Source organism: Nyctereutes procyonoides, unplaced genomic scaffold (assembly GCF_905146905.1).
Source record: "Nyctereutes procyonoides isolate TBG_1078 unplaced genomic scaffold, NYPRO_anot_genome, whole genome shotgun sequence".
Lineage (NCBI taxonomy): Eukaryota > Metazoa > Chordata > Mammalia > Carnivora > Canidae > Nyctereutes > Nyctereutes procyonoides.
The window spans coordinates 32,247,015-32,262,754 of record NW_026575047.1 but is presented as its reverse complement, the minus strand read 5'-3'; the positions used below and the strand labels follow the sequence as shown (position 1 = coordinate 32,262,754).

Genomic DNA, 15,740 nt, shown 5'->3' with positions numbered 1-15,740 from the left:
GGCTACAGAGGCACAAGGGTGCCTTCCTCAGCAGGCTGCTCCCAGGTCCGCCCTCTCTCCCTTCCTGCATCCAGCATGCTCCAACTCCTGCCCCTGGCCCCCTTCCCAGCTCTGTTGCTGAAGCTCGTATAGGAGACCTGCCTTGTTTCACATCAAGGGCACAGTTTCCTCCTTTGTGTTTTAGCTTTGTCCCCTGCACCCACCCTACTTCAGCCTGCATAAATCTTACTAAGTACAGACTCTGGCCCAATGCTCATATTTTACAGGTGAATCTAAAAGCTGAGAGAATACAAAAGATGTAGTGTGATCCCACTGTGTGGCAGAACAAGGACTGGGGCCTGGAGGTGCGGACCCCAGTGCTATCAGGACTGTGAGTCCGCAGACGGCTGCAGTCCATGTGTTGCTCCTGGCCACCCTCACAGGCCACCAGTGCATGGAACGAAGAGCTCCAGATTTAGTCTTTTCCCTGTTCCTGACAAAAATGGTCTTTTCTTTGAACAGAGTCTTTGAAACAAACTCCTATCTCCTATCAAGACCTACTAGACAACCTCATGGACCACCTTGATCATGGCCCCAAGCCACGGGCTCACTCCCCGTCCATCTACCACTACCATCACTGAGCATCCTACACCTGAGAAACAGAGATCACCCCAGCCTTCCCTCCAAAGCTTATGCAGCCTTGTGTTTACCATCTACACATCCCACATCCACAAGCTTTGGAGGTTCACACTCCTGGTACTTGTGTTCAGGGTATGTGTGTGTGTGTGTGTGTGTGTGTGTGTGTGTGTGTCTTTGGGTCTTAATCATGTAAATGAACAAAAAGATAAAGAAAAGAAGGTCTGAATTAATAGTAGATAGAAAACAAATTAATAGTATAATAGATGAAAATCACAATTGGAAGTTTTCAGCAGACTGCTAAGAAACCAGTTTCAATTGCTTTTCTGCTGTAGTGAAAAAGAAGCTCCAGAAAAGCAGGCAAACATATAACAAATGTACACAAAACTGGGGGCTCTTGGGAATTAAAGGTGTTCTTTAGTAATTGGCACACAAGCCACTGTCTATAAACACCTGTTTGGGGCACTTGGGTAGCTCAGTCGGTTAAGTGTCCAACTCTTGATTTCAGCTCAGGTCTATGATGTCAGGGTCGTGGGATCGAGCCCTGTGTTGGGATCTGTGCTGGGCATTGAGTCTGGTTAAGATTCTCTCTCTTCTGCTCCCTCTGCCCCTCCCCCCAGCTCCCACACATGTATGCATGCTCTCTCTCAGAAAGAAAGAAAGAAAGAAAGAAAGAAAGAAAGAAAGAAAGAAAGAAAGAAAGAAAGAAAGAAAAAGAGTAAAAACCCATTTCATCTGCAAAGTAGACTCCAAAGGGCAAGTTGAAGAAATACCCTCGTTTCAAAGGTAGACCATACTCAGGGGGAAATGGAGTTATTTTTCTGCTGCATTTAAAAAGCAGTGCCCTATATGGAATCGCAGATCTAATCTCCATGCAAATGCACATGGAGGAAAGGAAGCCAGGAGGTGGTCTGGTGCAGAGTGTAGGAAGAATGGGCACCAGCTGCTCCATCCAGCACCACATGCAGAGGAGGAGGTGACAAAAAAGCCCAGCAGAGGCCACCATGGTGGGCAGGAAGGACGGTGCATGGTAGGCTAGAAGGATAGGATCAGAAGCCACGGTGCCCTGGGGAAAGCGGCAGGGACATTGCTGCAGGAACCATCTCTGAGCGTGACCTCGAGCAGCACCTTACCTCCAGCACGGCCACCTCCTGTCCATTGCGAAGCAGTCGGAATGTCAAGGGGTGTCTGGAGTCCAAGCCCGGGATCACATCACAGCCGCGGAGAGGAATAGAAACAATGTGGGTCTTGAGATCAGTCCTGTCCTTGTGGAAAATGAGCTTGTTATCCTTGACCCGGCACCAGCGCTCCCGCCAGCGGTTGTTGGAGAGCACGTTGAGATAGCCTGCAAGGGGACCGAGGTCAGATGGTTAGGGAATACACCAAACCCCCACATGCCTGCAAATGCAGACCCATACAAACAGGAGCTGCCTGGTCACTACCTTCAACCAGCTTTGGGGGCTCTCATAAGGCAGACAGTCCACCCCAGAAGCCCCTAAGGTCTTTGCAGTGAGTAGTGTGTGCCAAGGAGCACTTGAGGATGGTGAATGGTTTCATGGGGAGCTGGGGTCTGCTTGGTAGGGCTGAGCTGTCGGTGTTTTCAGGGCAGGAGGGAAATGACAACATGATGGCCATCCTCACATAACTGAAGCAATGAAAACAGGGTGGAATTTATTCTGAGTAGCTGCAAATGACACAGCCAGAGCAGAAGTTACAGGAAGGCAGATTCTGATATAACATGAGGAAAAACTCTGAAAATGAAAGCTTTGCAGGGAAGAGGCGGCTTTGGGAGGTGCCAAGTCCCCCACCGCCAGATGCATTCCAGCAAATGATGGAAGGTCCTGGCATGAGAGTCCTACCAGAGACAAAGACATCCTGTTGGCTTTTCCTGCAGCCTCAGCTTTGAGATTTTGTCAGCAAGGTGAAGCCCACCCTGATGGGATTGGTAGGCTTGGGTCTGAAAGCACACGTCTCTGACCCTGCATGACACCTTTACCGCTATGGGGAGATGTGTACCCCACACATGGGATCCAGTTATAAGAACAATGATCCTCACTTCTAAAGAAGATTCTCACTTCTCAAATATGAGAAACTGATCGTTCTCATTTGTCACAAACAAACGAACAGACAAACACACAAAATGTGACCGAACAAGGCACGGAAACCAGACTTCACAGGGTGGCTGCTACTTGCACCCACTCCATAATGCTAGGAGACAACTGCCCCCTGCCGTTGAGATGGAGAAAGGGAGTGACACGGCACATAAAACACAGGTCAAAAAGGAGGAAATAAAACGAGGATTTCTTCATCATTCAGCCACCCTTTCAATTCATGCATGTGCACACATACACATATGCCCACAAGCACTGCTCAAAAACAAAAGAAATCCTCTCCAGTTCTGATGTGTATAATGCCTTTCCAAAGGGCTCGGGAGGATGCGTTTTGCTTCTCTCTACGTCTCTACCACACTCAGGTTCTGCATCTTACACACCTCGCTGGCAATGGATAAAGGCTATGCAATGACATAAAACAAAACTCAGAACACGCAGGCAAGTTACAGGGCTTAATGACGCTTCCTACATTATAGATAAATATTTACTCAGTGAATTCACGAGGTGAACGCATAAAATGGCAACTCTCGTTTGGCTTGACATGACAGCGGTTCTACTGATAACCCCTAAACTGAGGCTCCACTGCTTCTCCTGGAGTTCAAGCTTTCATTTGGGGCCTAGATTGCTGTATTTGTAAAATAAGAAAAAAAGGGGAGAAGTTAGCCCATAGGCTCAAGCGTCTGGAAGCCAAGTCCTTTGTATTTGTACATTCAGGAGGGAGGTGCAGGGAGGGGGAAGAGATGCTGGGGTCCAGTCAGAGGCTGAGAGGGCTCCTCTGTGAAGGAAGGGGTCACTCCTGAACCCCCCCCCCCCGTGACTACTACAGGCCACCTGACAAAGCCTGACCTGAAGCTCTTTTAAAAGTTGACAACAGCAAATAGAGAGTGGTTATTTTCATTCTATAAAATACTATTTGTAAATGGCATAGTTCTCATATGTTTATTATTAAAAAAAAAAAAGAAGAAGAAAGAATGTTCTACTTAAAAACATCTAGGCAGCTATAACATCTGACCCACATAGTGGCCATCAGAACCACGGACAGCTAGGCTCACAGTACCATGTGAAAGCACAGAAACACACGGAAAGCCCTCTTTTTTAGATGTTTATGAGATGACTTAAACTGTACCCACCACCGGTGTGTGAGCATGAGCCAACATGCAGGACCTTGAGCCAGATGTGATGGTGCATCTAAGAGGAAGCAGGCAGCATGCAACTAATCTCCAGGAACTTAGTGGACACAATAGGGAACAAATTCACAAGGAAGTCCTGAGCTCCAGAGCACCAGCAGATGCTGTGACTGGGGCTGGCAGGAGGGAGACCCACCTGTGCCCGAGTGGTTCAGGGATGGGGTGCCCTCATCAAGGGGCAGGGGCTTCTTCCATAGGCCTGGAGAAGAGGGAGCATGAGAAACAAAGGCTTGAAACATCCCACAACTGGATATACGAACCTCGGAAACTACAGTAGGACCCTGGTCTTGATGCACAAGGTGCTGGGGAAGTGAGAAGCTAGGATATTTACAGAGAAATTTAAGCAGCAAGGCCTGAGAGCAGAGCTGACTTCTTAACAACAGTGACCACATTCCCTTTAAGCATGCACGTGACTTTCTATTATAGACCTCGGCACTTGGGGGCACTCTGGCTCAGGAGCACCCCTCCGCAGTGTGGAGGGGGCAGTCTTCCAGCATGCTCCACTAATGGGAGGGCGGGGGTCGGGGGTCGTCTCTGGTACAGGTCAAGGCACTCTCATGATGTTTCCTTCCCTGAATGAACCTGGCCCAAAGTCACCAATGCTATGAATTTCTTGACATTTGAGTCACAAAAGGAATGATTATGTTGGACAAATCCTCCTTTTATTGAGGATGTGATATAGGAAATTACCATATTTTTACAGCTTCCTACATTTATTTTCAGTCCTCAAAGGGAAAAGCAAATAAAAAAATGACAGTGGATGAGAAGCACATTTCTACAAACAGGAAAGCCCATGGTAACTGGCTTCTGCTGCCAGGCCTGCTGCCCTTTGGTCTTCTCTGAAAGGGGTGGCCTAAAGTTCGTATCTTCTGGGTAGGGAGCACAGGGAAATGGCATCTGAGTCACAGGGCAGGTTCCCATGGCCCCTGACACTCGGACAGGGACAGAGCGGGTGGGGACACGGATCCCAATGGGCCCGAGTATTTCAGCCAGAGCACACAGCCACCGCCAGGTGGTGCCAAAGTGCAGCCAGGCTGCTGGCGAGTGGGGACAGAGGGGTCCTCCAGCCCAGCGAGAGCCGTATGCCCACCCAGGCTCACCAGCCCACCCGGGGCAGTTCCACCAACTGCATGAGGCAATTTCAACGCAATTTGATTTCTTTCTGGATCCCACCATCATGTTATGTGAGATGTTACTGGATCTTCAGAGTTTGGTAATGCCAGTTTGACTTTTTGAGATTATTCTTGCTCCAAAAACTAAGATTTCTTGCAAAACCATGGTAAGAGGCTTAGGGTTTCATTAGAGCTATAAAAGTAACTTTATAGGCCCGAGATTAAACAAACATAAGGGCAGAGGGTTAGAGAGACACAAACACGCTCTCATTCAGCTGTTAGGATCTCTGGTGTCTCTGGCCTCAGTGCCAGCTGCTTTCAAGTTCAAGCAGCTGCAGAAGAACAGGCGGAAGTGGGGCCAAGTGTCCACTGAGTTCCCCTCTGTAGGGTGGGAAACGTGGTGTCAGCCTGCCAGGCTCTGGTCCTGCTCTTGAGAGGCCTCAGCCCAGCGTGATGGCTGGTTTCATTTGGTAGGCCTCGATTTATAATCAGCTGGGAGGAAACAACTGGGGAAAGTGGGGAGAGGGTATCAGAGGTGACAATATTGCCAACGGCTGAATCCAGTCCCACCGGTGCCCGAACCCCACCTGACTGCCTTAGGGGCCTGTCCTCCAAGAGGGTTGTGCCCAAGAATGAGGGTGCCAATGCCCCAGCGCTGTGATTTATACCAAGAACACTTTCTACTTCCTCGATCGAAGGTCGCCTGATTTTTTGTGAGGCTGACTGTGATACAAGGTAAGAGGTAGGCAGCTTCCCTGTATGTCCACTGGAAAAAAAACCCAAAAAAACAAAAAAACAAAACAAAACAAACACTATTGCTGTGAATGTCACAAAGTCACAGGATAGTCGAGCTAGAAGGGGCCCTGGAAATACCCAGCAAGGCCCTCAAACTAGCTCAGATTATGCTGCCTCGTGGAGACCTCGTTCCATCCGGCTCCCGTATTTCTTATTACCCATGCCATGCACCCGGCACTGCCCTCACACTGCCTCGAATAGGTCTGTGTGCTCAGGTTTTTAAAAACAAGCACATCAGGTGAATAAACGAGTAATGACAGCAACCATTTGCTGAGCATGAATTATGACTTATTAAGCCCAGAGTTTAGCATTCAAGATTTTTATCTTTAATTTCCTTAGGAAAACAAGGTAGGTACAGGCCCATTTCACAGAGGAAAGACCTGAGGCTCACAGAGGTAATCCGATCTGCTTAAGGTAATTCATTCTCTCAGTGAACTGGTGGAGCTGCCCTTGTCTGCCAGGCTCTGTGCTGGGTGCTGGGGCACGGCTGGGGTGCAAGGTGGCTCTGCATCTCGTCCCGGAAGGCAAGAGAGAAAGCTGCAGAACTGGGCCGAGGCAAGACTATCAGCAGCTCTGAACTGAGCAGCAGCACAGGACACCTGCCTGGAGGGCGCAGAGAAGGCAGCTTGATCAGGAGGCTAGTGTGCTGGTCCAGTGGGGCACAGACGGGGGAGAGGACATGCGTTTCCTGACAACAACCATGGAGGTCATAGGCCTGTAAGCACCAGGGAAAGGCAAATAGAAGATCCTTCCTTGCTCATGGGTCTGGCTCACATCTCAAATCACAGCATGCACATGTCCGAGTGCAGCGCTCACCCAGCCAACACTCACCATCACCACAGGGTTCGGGGCAGGAAGAAGCAGTGCTTTGGGGCTTGCGGGGCTGACCCTGTCAACTGGCCAGGGGACTCACTGCCCCTCCCCACTCGCCAGTGTGGGGGTGCCTGCAGAAACCATCTCTTACCACCTCCCCCCAACACACGGGTTTTTATTATGCATCTGGAGGCCCACCTGCCCAATTACGTTTCACAGAAAACCTGAATTTGAACCCAGGTCTCTGTTGCTCCTGGGAGCGATCTTCTAGCAGCACGCCCCCTCTGGCCTGACCCCCTCCGCTCAGCTCTGCTGGCAACACAGGGGCAAGCAGCTGCATGGCCACAGCTCAGCATGGTCAGAGTCTCGGGCCCTTAGCTAGCTAACATTTTCTGCCTACAACTTTGCAGCTGTACCAAAATAATTGAGAATAGTCATTTCCCCCATTCCTTTCTCTATAGATCCCTTCTCTGGCCCTGGGACTCAGCGAAAATCTAGATGACAATTTCAAATCTTAGGGACAGAGGAAGTTCTCTTAATAGACACAAACAATGTCCTCGGAGCAGTTTGGTGGAAATCCACACATGTAATTACAGCCCCCAGATTCCCCCTTCCTGCACACGGAGCAGCCAACTATGTTTCCAAGAAAGTGCCAGGAACAGGATTTCCTGCAGTGCCCGAGCACCAGCACAGTGAGGCTGTTTATGAGGGGTTATGAGCGGGCAGATGCGGAAGGCGGGGGCAGAGCTGGGTCAGCGGGCCAGCTTCCCCACCACCGCTGCTCCCAGCTGTGCAGCTTAGAGCAGGCCACGGCCTCCCAGGCTCAGTGCACTGTTTGTAATGGGGTCTGGACCCCAGAGTCTCCCCACATTCCACACAAATGTTTCTACTTCTTCTGCTGATCTAGGGCGGTTTAAAAGACAAAAACTGGGGGTGGGGGGTGCCAGGGTGGCTCAGTCAGTTGAGTGTCTGACTCTTGGTTTCTGCTCAGGTCATGGCCTCAGGATCAGGAGAGTGTAGCCTGTGTCAGGCTCCACGCTCAGCAGGGAGTCTGCTTGAGATTTTCTCTCCCTCTCTCCCGCTTGCACACGCACACACTCTCTCTCTCAAATAAATAAATAGACCAAAAAAGAAAAAAAAAGACAAAAATGAAGCTAAAAAAGCAGTTCCCTTTGTTGGATAATTTCCTGTTTCCATTTATAATTCCTAACTGCCCTCCAGGGCCAACCCAAGGGAGAAACAATCCCACACCACCAAGGGCTTCTTGTGGCACCAAGAAAGGCAGAGGTGGAGATAAAATAGCACCCTGGCATCAACGAATTCCTGTTCTTCCTTCTGCTCCCCCCGGGCTAGAGCCTTGTGTGGTCTGCTGTAATGTCAGCCCCTCAAAGCCTAGGCCCCATCCCTTCTGCTGTAACCATAGCCCCTTGAGTTAGGGTCCCATTTCCCCTGCTGTAACCTCAGCCCTCTGGGCCTGGGCCCCGTCCACTCTGCTATAACATCAGCAAGGTGAAACTCTCTCTTTTATGTAGGATAACAGAAAGAGCTTCAGTCAGCCTGCTTCTAGGACTACTACCTACTGCCATTTGACTAGGGACAGATGCAGGGACCCTTGGTCTCCTTTTGGTAGCACTCTGCTCCCAAAAGTCCAGAAGCGGCCACTTCACCAGGCCCTCCCCGCCGTCTGCCCAGCCAGCTTCCCCTGTACAGACACTTCTGCATCACCACCCAGGGTAGCCAAGGCTTGACAAAGGACATGACTCTACCAGGCCTTGAAGTCTCACGTGTGCAGCTTCCTAGAACCACAACCATCACAGCCAGGGGGAGCTAGGACCTCACCTGGACCTATCCTTAGGGTGCAGCACACACCTGGCTCCTGCAAGCTCTGGCACCCAGCCAGCTCTGTAACCCACCCCCTCCACTGTAGCGCTAACTCTTCTGTTGTCCTCCTGGCATAGCTCACACCCTGGGACGGGGCAGCTGTTGGATTAATTTATCTTTGTCTATATGGCCAACTTGGGCACTTAGGACCGTGTATCCCCCCATATAAGGCCCCATACCTTGCTCAGACAGGGTGGCCACTTGTGCTCATTGAGACACAGGGGTGAGTAGAGCAAGTGTGCAGAAGGAAGAGACCAAGGACCTGCCCTGACAGAACACTGGCCGTGCCGCTGGAGTGCACGGGCACCTAGGCCCGCCTCGATTCCTAATAGAGGCCAAAGCCCTGCGGTCTGGTTTTGAGTGTTGCTCTCCAGCAAAGGACTGCTCGGTGCCTGAGGAAATGGGTGTCTGTACAACCACCACCCCTTCCCAGCAGCCCCCTGCCCATGCCTCCACTTCACTTGGGTCCCTGGGAGACGCTCCCACTGCCCTGGTTTCCCTCCTCTTCATCACCAGGACGCACTGCATGTCTCTCCCTGTGATCCCTCCTTCAGACCCGCCTCTGCCACACAAGCGATAGCCCTGAGAGGGCTGGGGCCACATTGTGGGTGCCCACCCTGTCCTGGCAGGGGCACCTGCTCAGAAAGGACTTCAGGTGATGGGCTGATGATGGGATGGTTCATCAGGCTCTACTTGCTTGAAATTGAGGTCTGAGACATGCAGCCCGCCAGGATGCTTGTTCTACCGGTGTAGCCCTGGGAAAGCGCTGTCACCCCATGCACATGCTATGCTCCACACTACCTCCTTCGCTCACCAAGGCCTGTGCATGTGTCCCAGTTTAGAAACGTTTAAAAGGAATTTGGGAGAACTTCATGGGATCAAAGAAAGAATTTGTTTTTCATCTTGAAAGAACCTCAGAGATCATTTCAAACCCCTGCAAGATCTTTTATTAATAAGCAGTAAAAATGTAGTACATTTCCCGCCATTCTGAGGATCACAAGTCTGTCTTGAAAGAGCCCAGCAGATGCAAACGCAACTCCAGAAGAGGCCATGCACCGGATGAGCGCCGCTCATACCCAGGCACCCTCCGTCTTACCACAAGTGGGGACATCCTCCTCTGCTGATGAGGTCTGCTCATCTGTTGATGGCTTTTTCTTCCCCAAGCCAATGATCTTGGTGATCTTCTTCCCAGTGACTTTAGACACTGTGCCCTTGGCCTCTGATTTGGAACTCTTTTTCCTCTTAACTGTCAAGAAAATGATGAAAATGAGAAAGTGTTTTTCAATTACAGACTATAACCTAAGACAATAATAATAAAGCATAAATCATAGTCAATCCTATTTTCTTCAATTTTCATTGCTTGAGCACCTGCTATGTGCTATCAGTGTAAACATAAAGGGGGACAGCAGAAAACAGGCATCCTGAGGGAACACATGTTCTAGAGTAGGCTAAGAGCAGATACACGTGTGTGCACATGTGTACACGTGCATGCATGCACAGGCATGCACGGAGGAGGTCCGATGGCAGGCAGGCCCATGCAGAGATCTATAGTGGGTGACACAGCAGAGGCACTGGGCGGTTGGGGGAACCTTCCGAATGGGCAACCTTCCGAATTTTGAGCTGGGAGCTGGGTGACAAGGTAGCGGCTGTGCAGAACCCAAGGAAGAACCTTCTGGGCCGGAAGGACATCAGCCAACACAAAGGCCATGAGGCTGAAAGGAGCTGGACACGTCTGAGGAACAGAAAGAAGCAGTGTGGCCACACCCTGGCCAGTTCAGGGAGGGGACGAGAAGGGAAAGGAGAACCTCAGTCTTCCCCAGCCCCAGGAAGCCCTCCAGCAGCCCTGTGCCTGTCCCTGAGACATGCATGCAGCTCTGCCCTCTCAGAACTCTCAGCCCATCATGGTCTGCTTTAGCCTGCAGAGCATTAAATTATGAAGTCACATCCAATATATCAAATTCACAACATTGTGCCTTAAGATGATTGCTGGCTTCCTTTGGGAAACTAGAAGGTCTGGCAACTCTGGACCCCCATTTGGAATCTCGAGATCAGATGGTGCGTGAGTGTGCACGGGGGACCTGGGGGCAAGACCCTTCTTCCCACAGTAACTCTGCAAAGGGACGGGTCACTCATCCCCATCATCCGAGGCCATTATGTGCCTGGTCCTGGAGGCAAGGGGCAAAGGCCACTTCTCAGGCCACACAGAACACTGGGACATCCAGGAGGGTCAAGTGCAGCTTCACTATGGTGTGGGGTAGGCAGGAGAGGGGCTCCATGGCCCCCAACAACCCTCCTGGTGTCTCCCTCTCCAGGGTGACTCCCACCTCCCAGTTTATAACCCACAGGGCATCACAGCCCCTTGAGAAAATATAATGAGGCAGGAACTCCTTCCCCTCCTGCTCAGCCCATGACCATAAGAACACAGCATAAACAGCCACAGGATAATGTCAGAGAGAGGGGCCCCTGGACATGGAATTACAACCCTGGGCCTCATTCTTAAAGCCCCTGTGATACAGATGACTCGCTCTACCTCATGGCGGGGGTGGGGGAACATCCTCTCTCTTCCAGTCTCACTCTGCCACAGCCACCACCAGCAGAACACGAGGTGCAGGCCCACATACCCACCCCTGCCCCATCTGCTCTCACTCTCCTGAGCCCTGCAGACTAGGGGCCATCACGAGCTCAGTCATTTGATTTTCAGCCTGTCTCTCTCTCTCTAGAAACAACAGCTGACAGAAGAGAAGCTATGCCTAGTTTCTGGGTAAACACAGTGTTTGTTCCAGACTGAATGAAGTGCCCTCAGAGTCCCTATGTTGAAGCCCTAACCCCAGTGTGGCTATATTTGGTGATGGAATCACATGAGGTCATAAGGGTGGGGGCCTGATCCAGCAGGATTAGTGTCCTTTTTAAGAGGCTGTGAACACAGAAGAAAGGCCACCTGAGGACACAGAGGGAGGCGGCCATTCGCAGGCCAGGAAGAGGCCTCCCCAGCAACCAGCTCTGATGGCAGCACCATCTGGGGCTCCCGGCTGGCAGTACCACGAGAAATAAACATCTGATGTTTAAGGGCCCAGCCTATGTCTTGTGAAGGCCTCACGTGATATAGAAGCATGGAGCACAGAAGGCCACTCGCGCCCCTTACAGTCTCCCAATACCCACCTACCCTCTCTTTTCAAACAAAGCATGAAGAACCTGCCTTAACCTTAGTGGGAAGGCACATTCCCCCCAGTTGCCCCCAGACATGGGGATCTGCCGTTTGGATGGCTGTGTCATTGTGCTTTCAGCGTGGCCATGCCAGAAGTGAAAGCAGCCATGGACGGTCCCTCTTAGCTTTTTTGAAAGAGCCTCGAGACCATCTGTGACCATAGTCCCGTTCAGGCTAAGCTCTGAAAGGAAGGTGTTCCCAGCATTCCCTGGAGGCCCCCTCTTGCAGAGCTCAGGGGGCAGGCGGACCACTTCTTCACAGCTCACGGCTCAAGGTTACGTTTACTTCCAATTCTACTAGCAGTTGCTCCTATTTGGAAAGTCCCTGCTGGAGCCTGACTACAAAGAAAAGAGATCATACTTTTAATTCCTTGAAGGACCACTGATTAATTTTTTGCAAAAGCAGAAGTATGAGACTCCTTGGAAGAAAAAGCCAAAGTATGGAGGAATGTGAGACTACGTTGACGCTATTTACTACACAAAAGCAGAATCTGGCCCATGCAACAAATCATGAAGAAATTCCCAAAACTCAGAACTCTCAAATGAAGTCAGAGGGCAGGAAAGCCCCAGGAGTCCAAACAGCACACACTGTGAGCGCACGGTGGGCAGTGAGGGACAGGCCACCAAAGCAAAGCTAACTCCTGGCATTTTTAAAGCCATAACTATCATCAGCGCGGACCCATCCCTCTGGCCAGCAGAGTCTCTGAGCCATGGCATGGCTGGGATACGGGGAGCTGTGCTGAAATCTCTCAACTGCAAAAAGCTCTAGTGTGAGCAGCAGGAATAGAAGCTAAGGCAGAAGCCAGGAGGAATTTAAACTATTGGCCTCCTTCCGCAACCACTCAGGGAGTGTCTGCTACACGCAAAGCAGAACAATTTTGAATCCAGGTCACCTTCCTTGTGAAAAGGAAGCAGAAGGATTTTAGATACAGGTGTATTCTCCAAGGCATACATCCATTCGTATCATCCTGTGAACCTGATTTCCAATAGGGACCAAAAGAGGAAAGAGACCCAACCAAAGAGCCATGGCTGCCGCACCCCAGCATCTGAGTAAGAACCTGAGATTGCAGGTTATTCTGATTCAGAGCAAAACTTAGACAGCTCTCCTGGCTTTGATTACACTTAATGTGCCCATAGAAGACACAGACGATGCCTTCCCCTGAGTGACTTCTGACATAGATTGCTGAAATTGCACTCGGACGAGACGCAGTTAGAGAATCACATGGGCAAAGGCAGAGGTCGTGACCTTTTGGTATGAACCTTGTAATAACACAATAGTCTAGGTTATTTGCCTTTCAAGATTCTCAGTGGTCTGGGTTGCTGTTTGGTGGAAGGGGGCCTCACTTCAGAGCTGGGAGGGGCCTGCTCCATTCTGGCAAGGGAGTGCAGATGAGCTGAGTGGGCAGACCGCTCCCCTCGGAAGCCGAGGTCACAGGGCCAGGAGCACACAGGCTGTTGGCTCTGCACAAAGAAATCTTCCCCATGACCCACAAATCCCACCCTCCTCTTAGCCCACACACTGGGAAGGAAAATGAAAGCCAAGCCACGGACCAGGATAAGCTATATGCAAAACACGTTGATGCAGGACTTGGACTCAAAATATATTAAAAAACTCTCAGAAGTCAGTAAATATGAACAAAATCCAATAAAAATAGGCAAAGATTTGGGTAGATATTTCATCAGATGATACATGGTTGGCAAAAAAAAAAAAAGCACATTAAAAAAGGTTCAAGATCCTTAGTCTTTAGGGAAATGCAAGTTAAAGCCACCATTACAGAGCACTATATGCCCATTAAAATGACCAGAATAAAAGAATAAAACAAAATGACATTAGCAAGGTGGTGAGAACACCCATGGCCCTCAAATTCCACCCCTAGATATTTATCCAAGAGAAACGAGATACACGTTCATGCAAATCCTGTTAAGTGTCTAGAACAGCTTTATGCACTACTGCTTAAACCTGGAAACACCCAGCTGTCCTTCAGTAGGTGAGGGGATACCTAAACTGTGGCCCATCTGCACCCAGGAAAGCAGCCTGGCCACATAAAGGAACACACTCCTGACTCACACTACAATGTGGGTGCATCTCACGTGTACCATGCCGGGGAAAGCAGCCAGACCCAAAGACCACAGACTGTCTGATTCCATGTCTAAGACATTCTGTAAAGGATGGAAAACAGAGTGGGTGCTACCAGGGGTATGGGGGGACATTTTGGGGTAATGGAAATGTCCCACATCTGGACTGTGCTGAGGGTTACACTCCTGTGTCTGCCAAAGCTCAAAGAACTGTGTGCCAAGAAGTGTGGATTTTATCGGACATATATGCCTCGTAAAGCTGACTTAGAAAAAAGAATTCAAAATCCAAATGCTCATGTTCACAGCAGCATCATTCACAGTAGCCAAACATGGAAGAGCCCAAGGGTCCACAGGATGGGTGGATTAAAACGATGTGGTCCATCCAGAAGACGGAATGCTATTCAGTCTTAAAAGGAAGGACATTCTGATACCCAACACCATGTGGACAGACCTTGAGGATGCTGTGGTGAGTGAAACAAGCCGGTCACAAAGGGACAAATGCTGTAAGACTGCGCTCATATGAGCTTCCTTGAGTCCTCAGATTCATAGAGACAGGAGGTAGAGTGGAGGGCACCAAGGGCTGAGGAGGGGTCAAGGGAGCTAGTGTTTATGGGCACAGACTGCCAGTTTCACAAGATGAAAAGAGCTCTGGAGCTGGACGATGGGACAGCTGCCCAACATTGTGAACATCCCTAACAGTGCTGAATTGGACACAAAGTGACTGAGAATGCGAACTGTATGTTAACGTGTATTTAACCACAACTTTAACAAGTCATTTTTAAATGAAAGTGAATAAAGACATTTCAGAACGTCATTTTTAAAAAGATTGCAAACCTGTGAGGCTGGCCTCCTTGTTTCACAGACGGGACACTGGCAAGTGGCCTCTGTCAGCAGGAAGGCTTGCCTGGGCTCTGGGGCTGAGCAAAGGTGGCATGGGGTGGGCACGCAGGCTTCCCATCCCACTCATCCACCTCCTCACAGCAAATTTCTCTCAGTGATAAATCAGGTAAGGAAATAAGCTGCCAGAGGCCTGGAAGTTAAAATATATACAGGGCACACCTGGGCCAGGGTTCAGTAGGACGGCAGGTTAAAACACGTGGAGTTCCCATCAACTAAAGGGGTTTCTCTGTGCTTCCAGCACACGACACCGGGTGATGCCAACTACATCACTGAACTTCCAAGGAAACTTGTCACACAAAGTCCATAGAGCTGGACACATTTTATATTTTCTTTTCTTACTTTTGTTTTTGTGTTTTGGGCATGAGCAGAACTCACCTTGTTCTTTTCCATTACACACAGTGATGCCATTTTCTGTAACACCCTCTCCATCGGAGCTGGGTCTCTCAGAAGACAGTTTCTGCGAGGGTAAAAAGGATTAAGTTATTCTCACAGTGGGTCACACTGGCCAAGGGATCAGTACAAAGTGATCTCTGAGGTGAAAGGAAGTGTGGTTGAGTCCACGACCACACACAGAGGCCAGGGTTCAAGCACAGACAGGCTGCCAGCCAGCTCACTACAAGAGCTTCAGAAATAGCAGAGGAACGAAGGGCAGCCTCACTGGGGCACTACTAACACACGCTCTGGCCCCAGCTCCATCTCATCCAAATCACTTTTTCTTGCAAGTAATTTCGAAAAAATATTAAGATTACAAAAAAATATTCCCTTCACCAAGCCATGTTATCCTTCCAGAAGGAAAGAGTCCATCACCTGCTCAACTTTCCCTGTTGCCGGCCAATAATTGGGTGAGGTCAGATATCTGACCATAACAGACACACTCCGAACATATGCAGAGACAGGTCACTGTCAAAACTGTCCCAGGGCGCACCGGAGTACCTACAATATTTTAGCCCTGGTATCTGATTGTAGGAACCATGACTAGGATTCTGAGCTGACAACTGGAGAAGAGATGTTGCTTAGAGCTGGAATCCTCCATTCTGGGGGAGAAC

The 15,740-nt window shown here is 50.0% G+C and overlaps 1 protein-coding gene across 6 annotated transcripts in view; it reads right to left on the bottom strand.

Moving 5' to 3' along the window:
• Positions 1-15,740, bottom strand: part of AFAP1 (actin filament associated protein 1) — a 144,246-nt gene that overhangs the window by 30,083 nt on the left and 98,423 nt on the right. For all 6 annotated transcript variants that reach the window (XM_055326393.1, XM_055326388.1, XM_055326390.1 and 3 more), the window contains 3 exons: positions 15,070-15,151; positions 9,611-9,760; positions 1,749-1,960 (listed from right to left, as the gene is read on the bottom strand). In XM_055326393.1, coding sequence (XP_055182368.1) covers positions 1,749-1,960; positions 9,611-9,760; positions 15,070-15,151 — 444 coding nt within the window. The remainder of the gene's footprint in view (positions 1-1,748; positions 1,961-9,610; positions 9,761-15,069; positions 15,152-15,740) is intronic.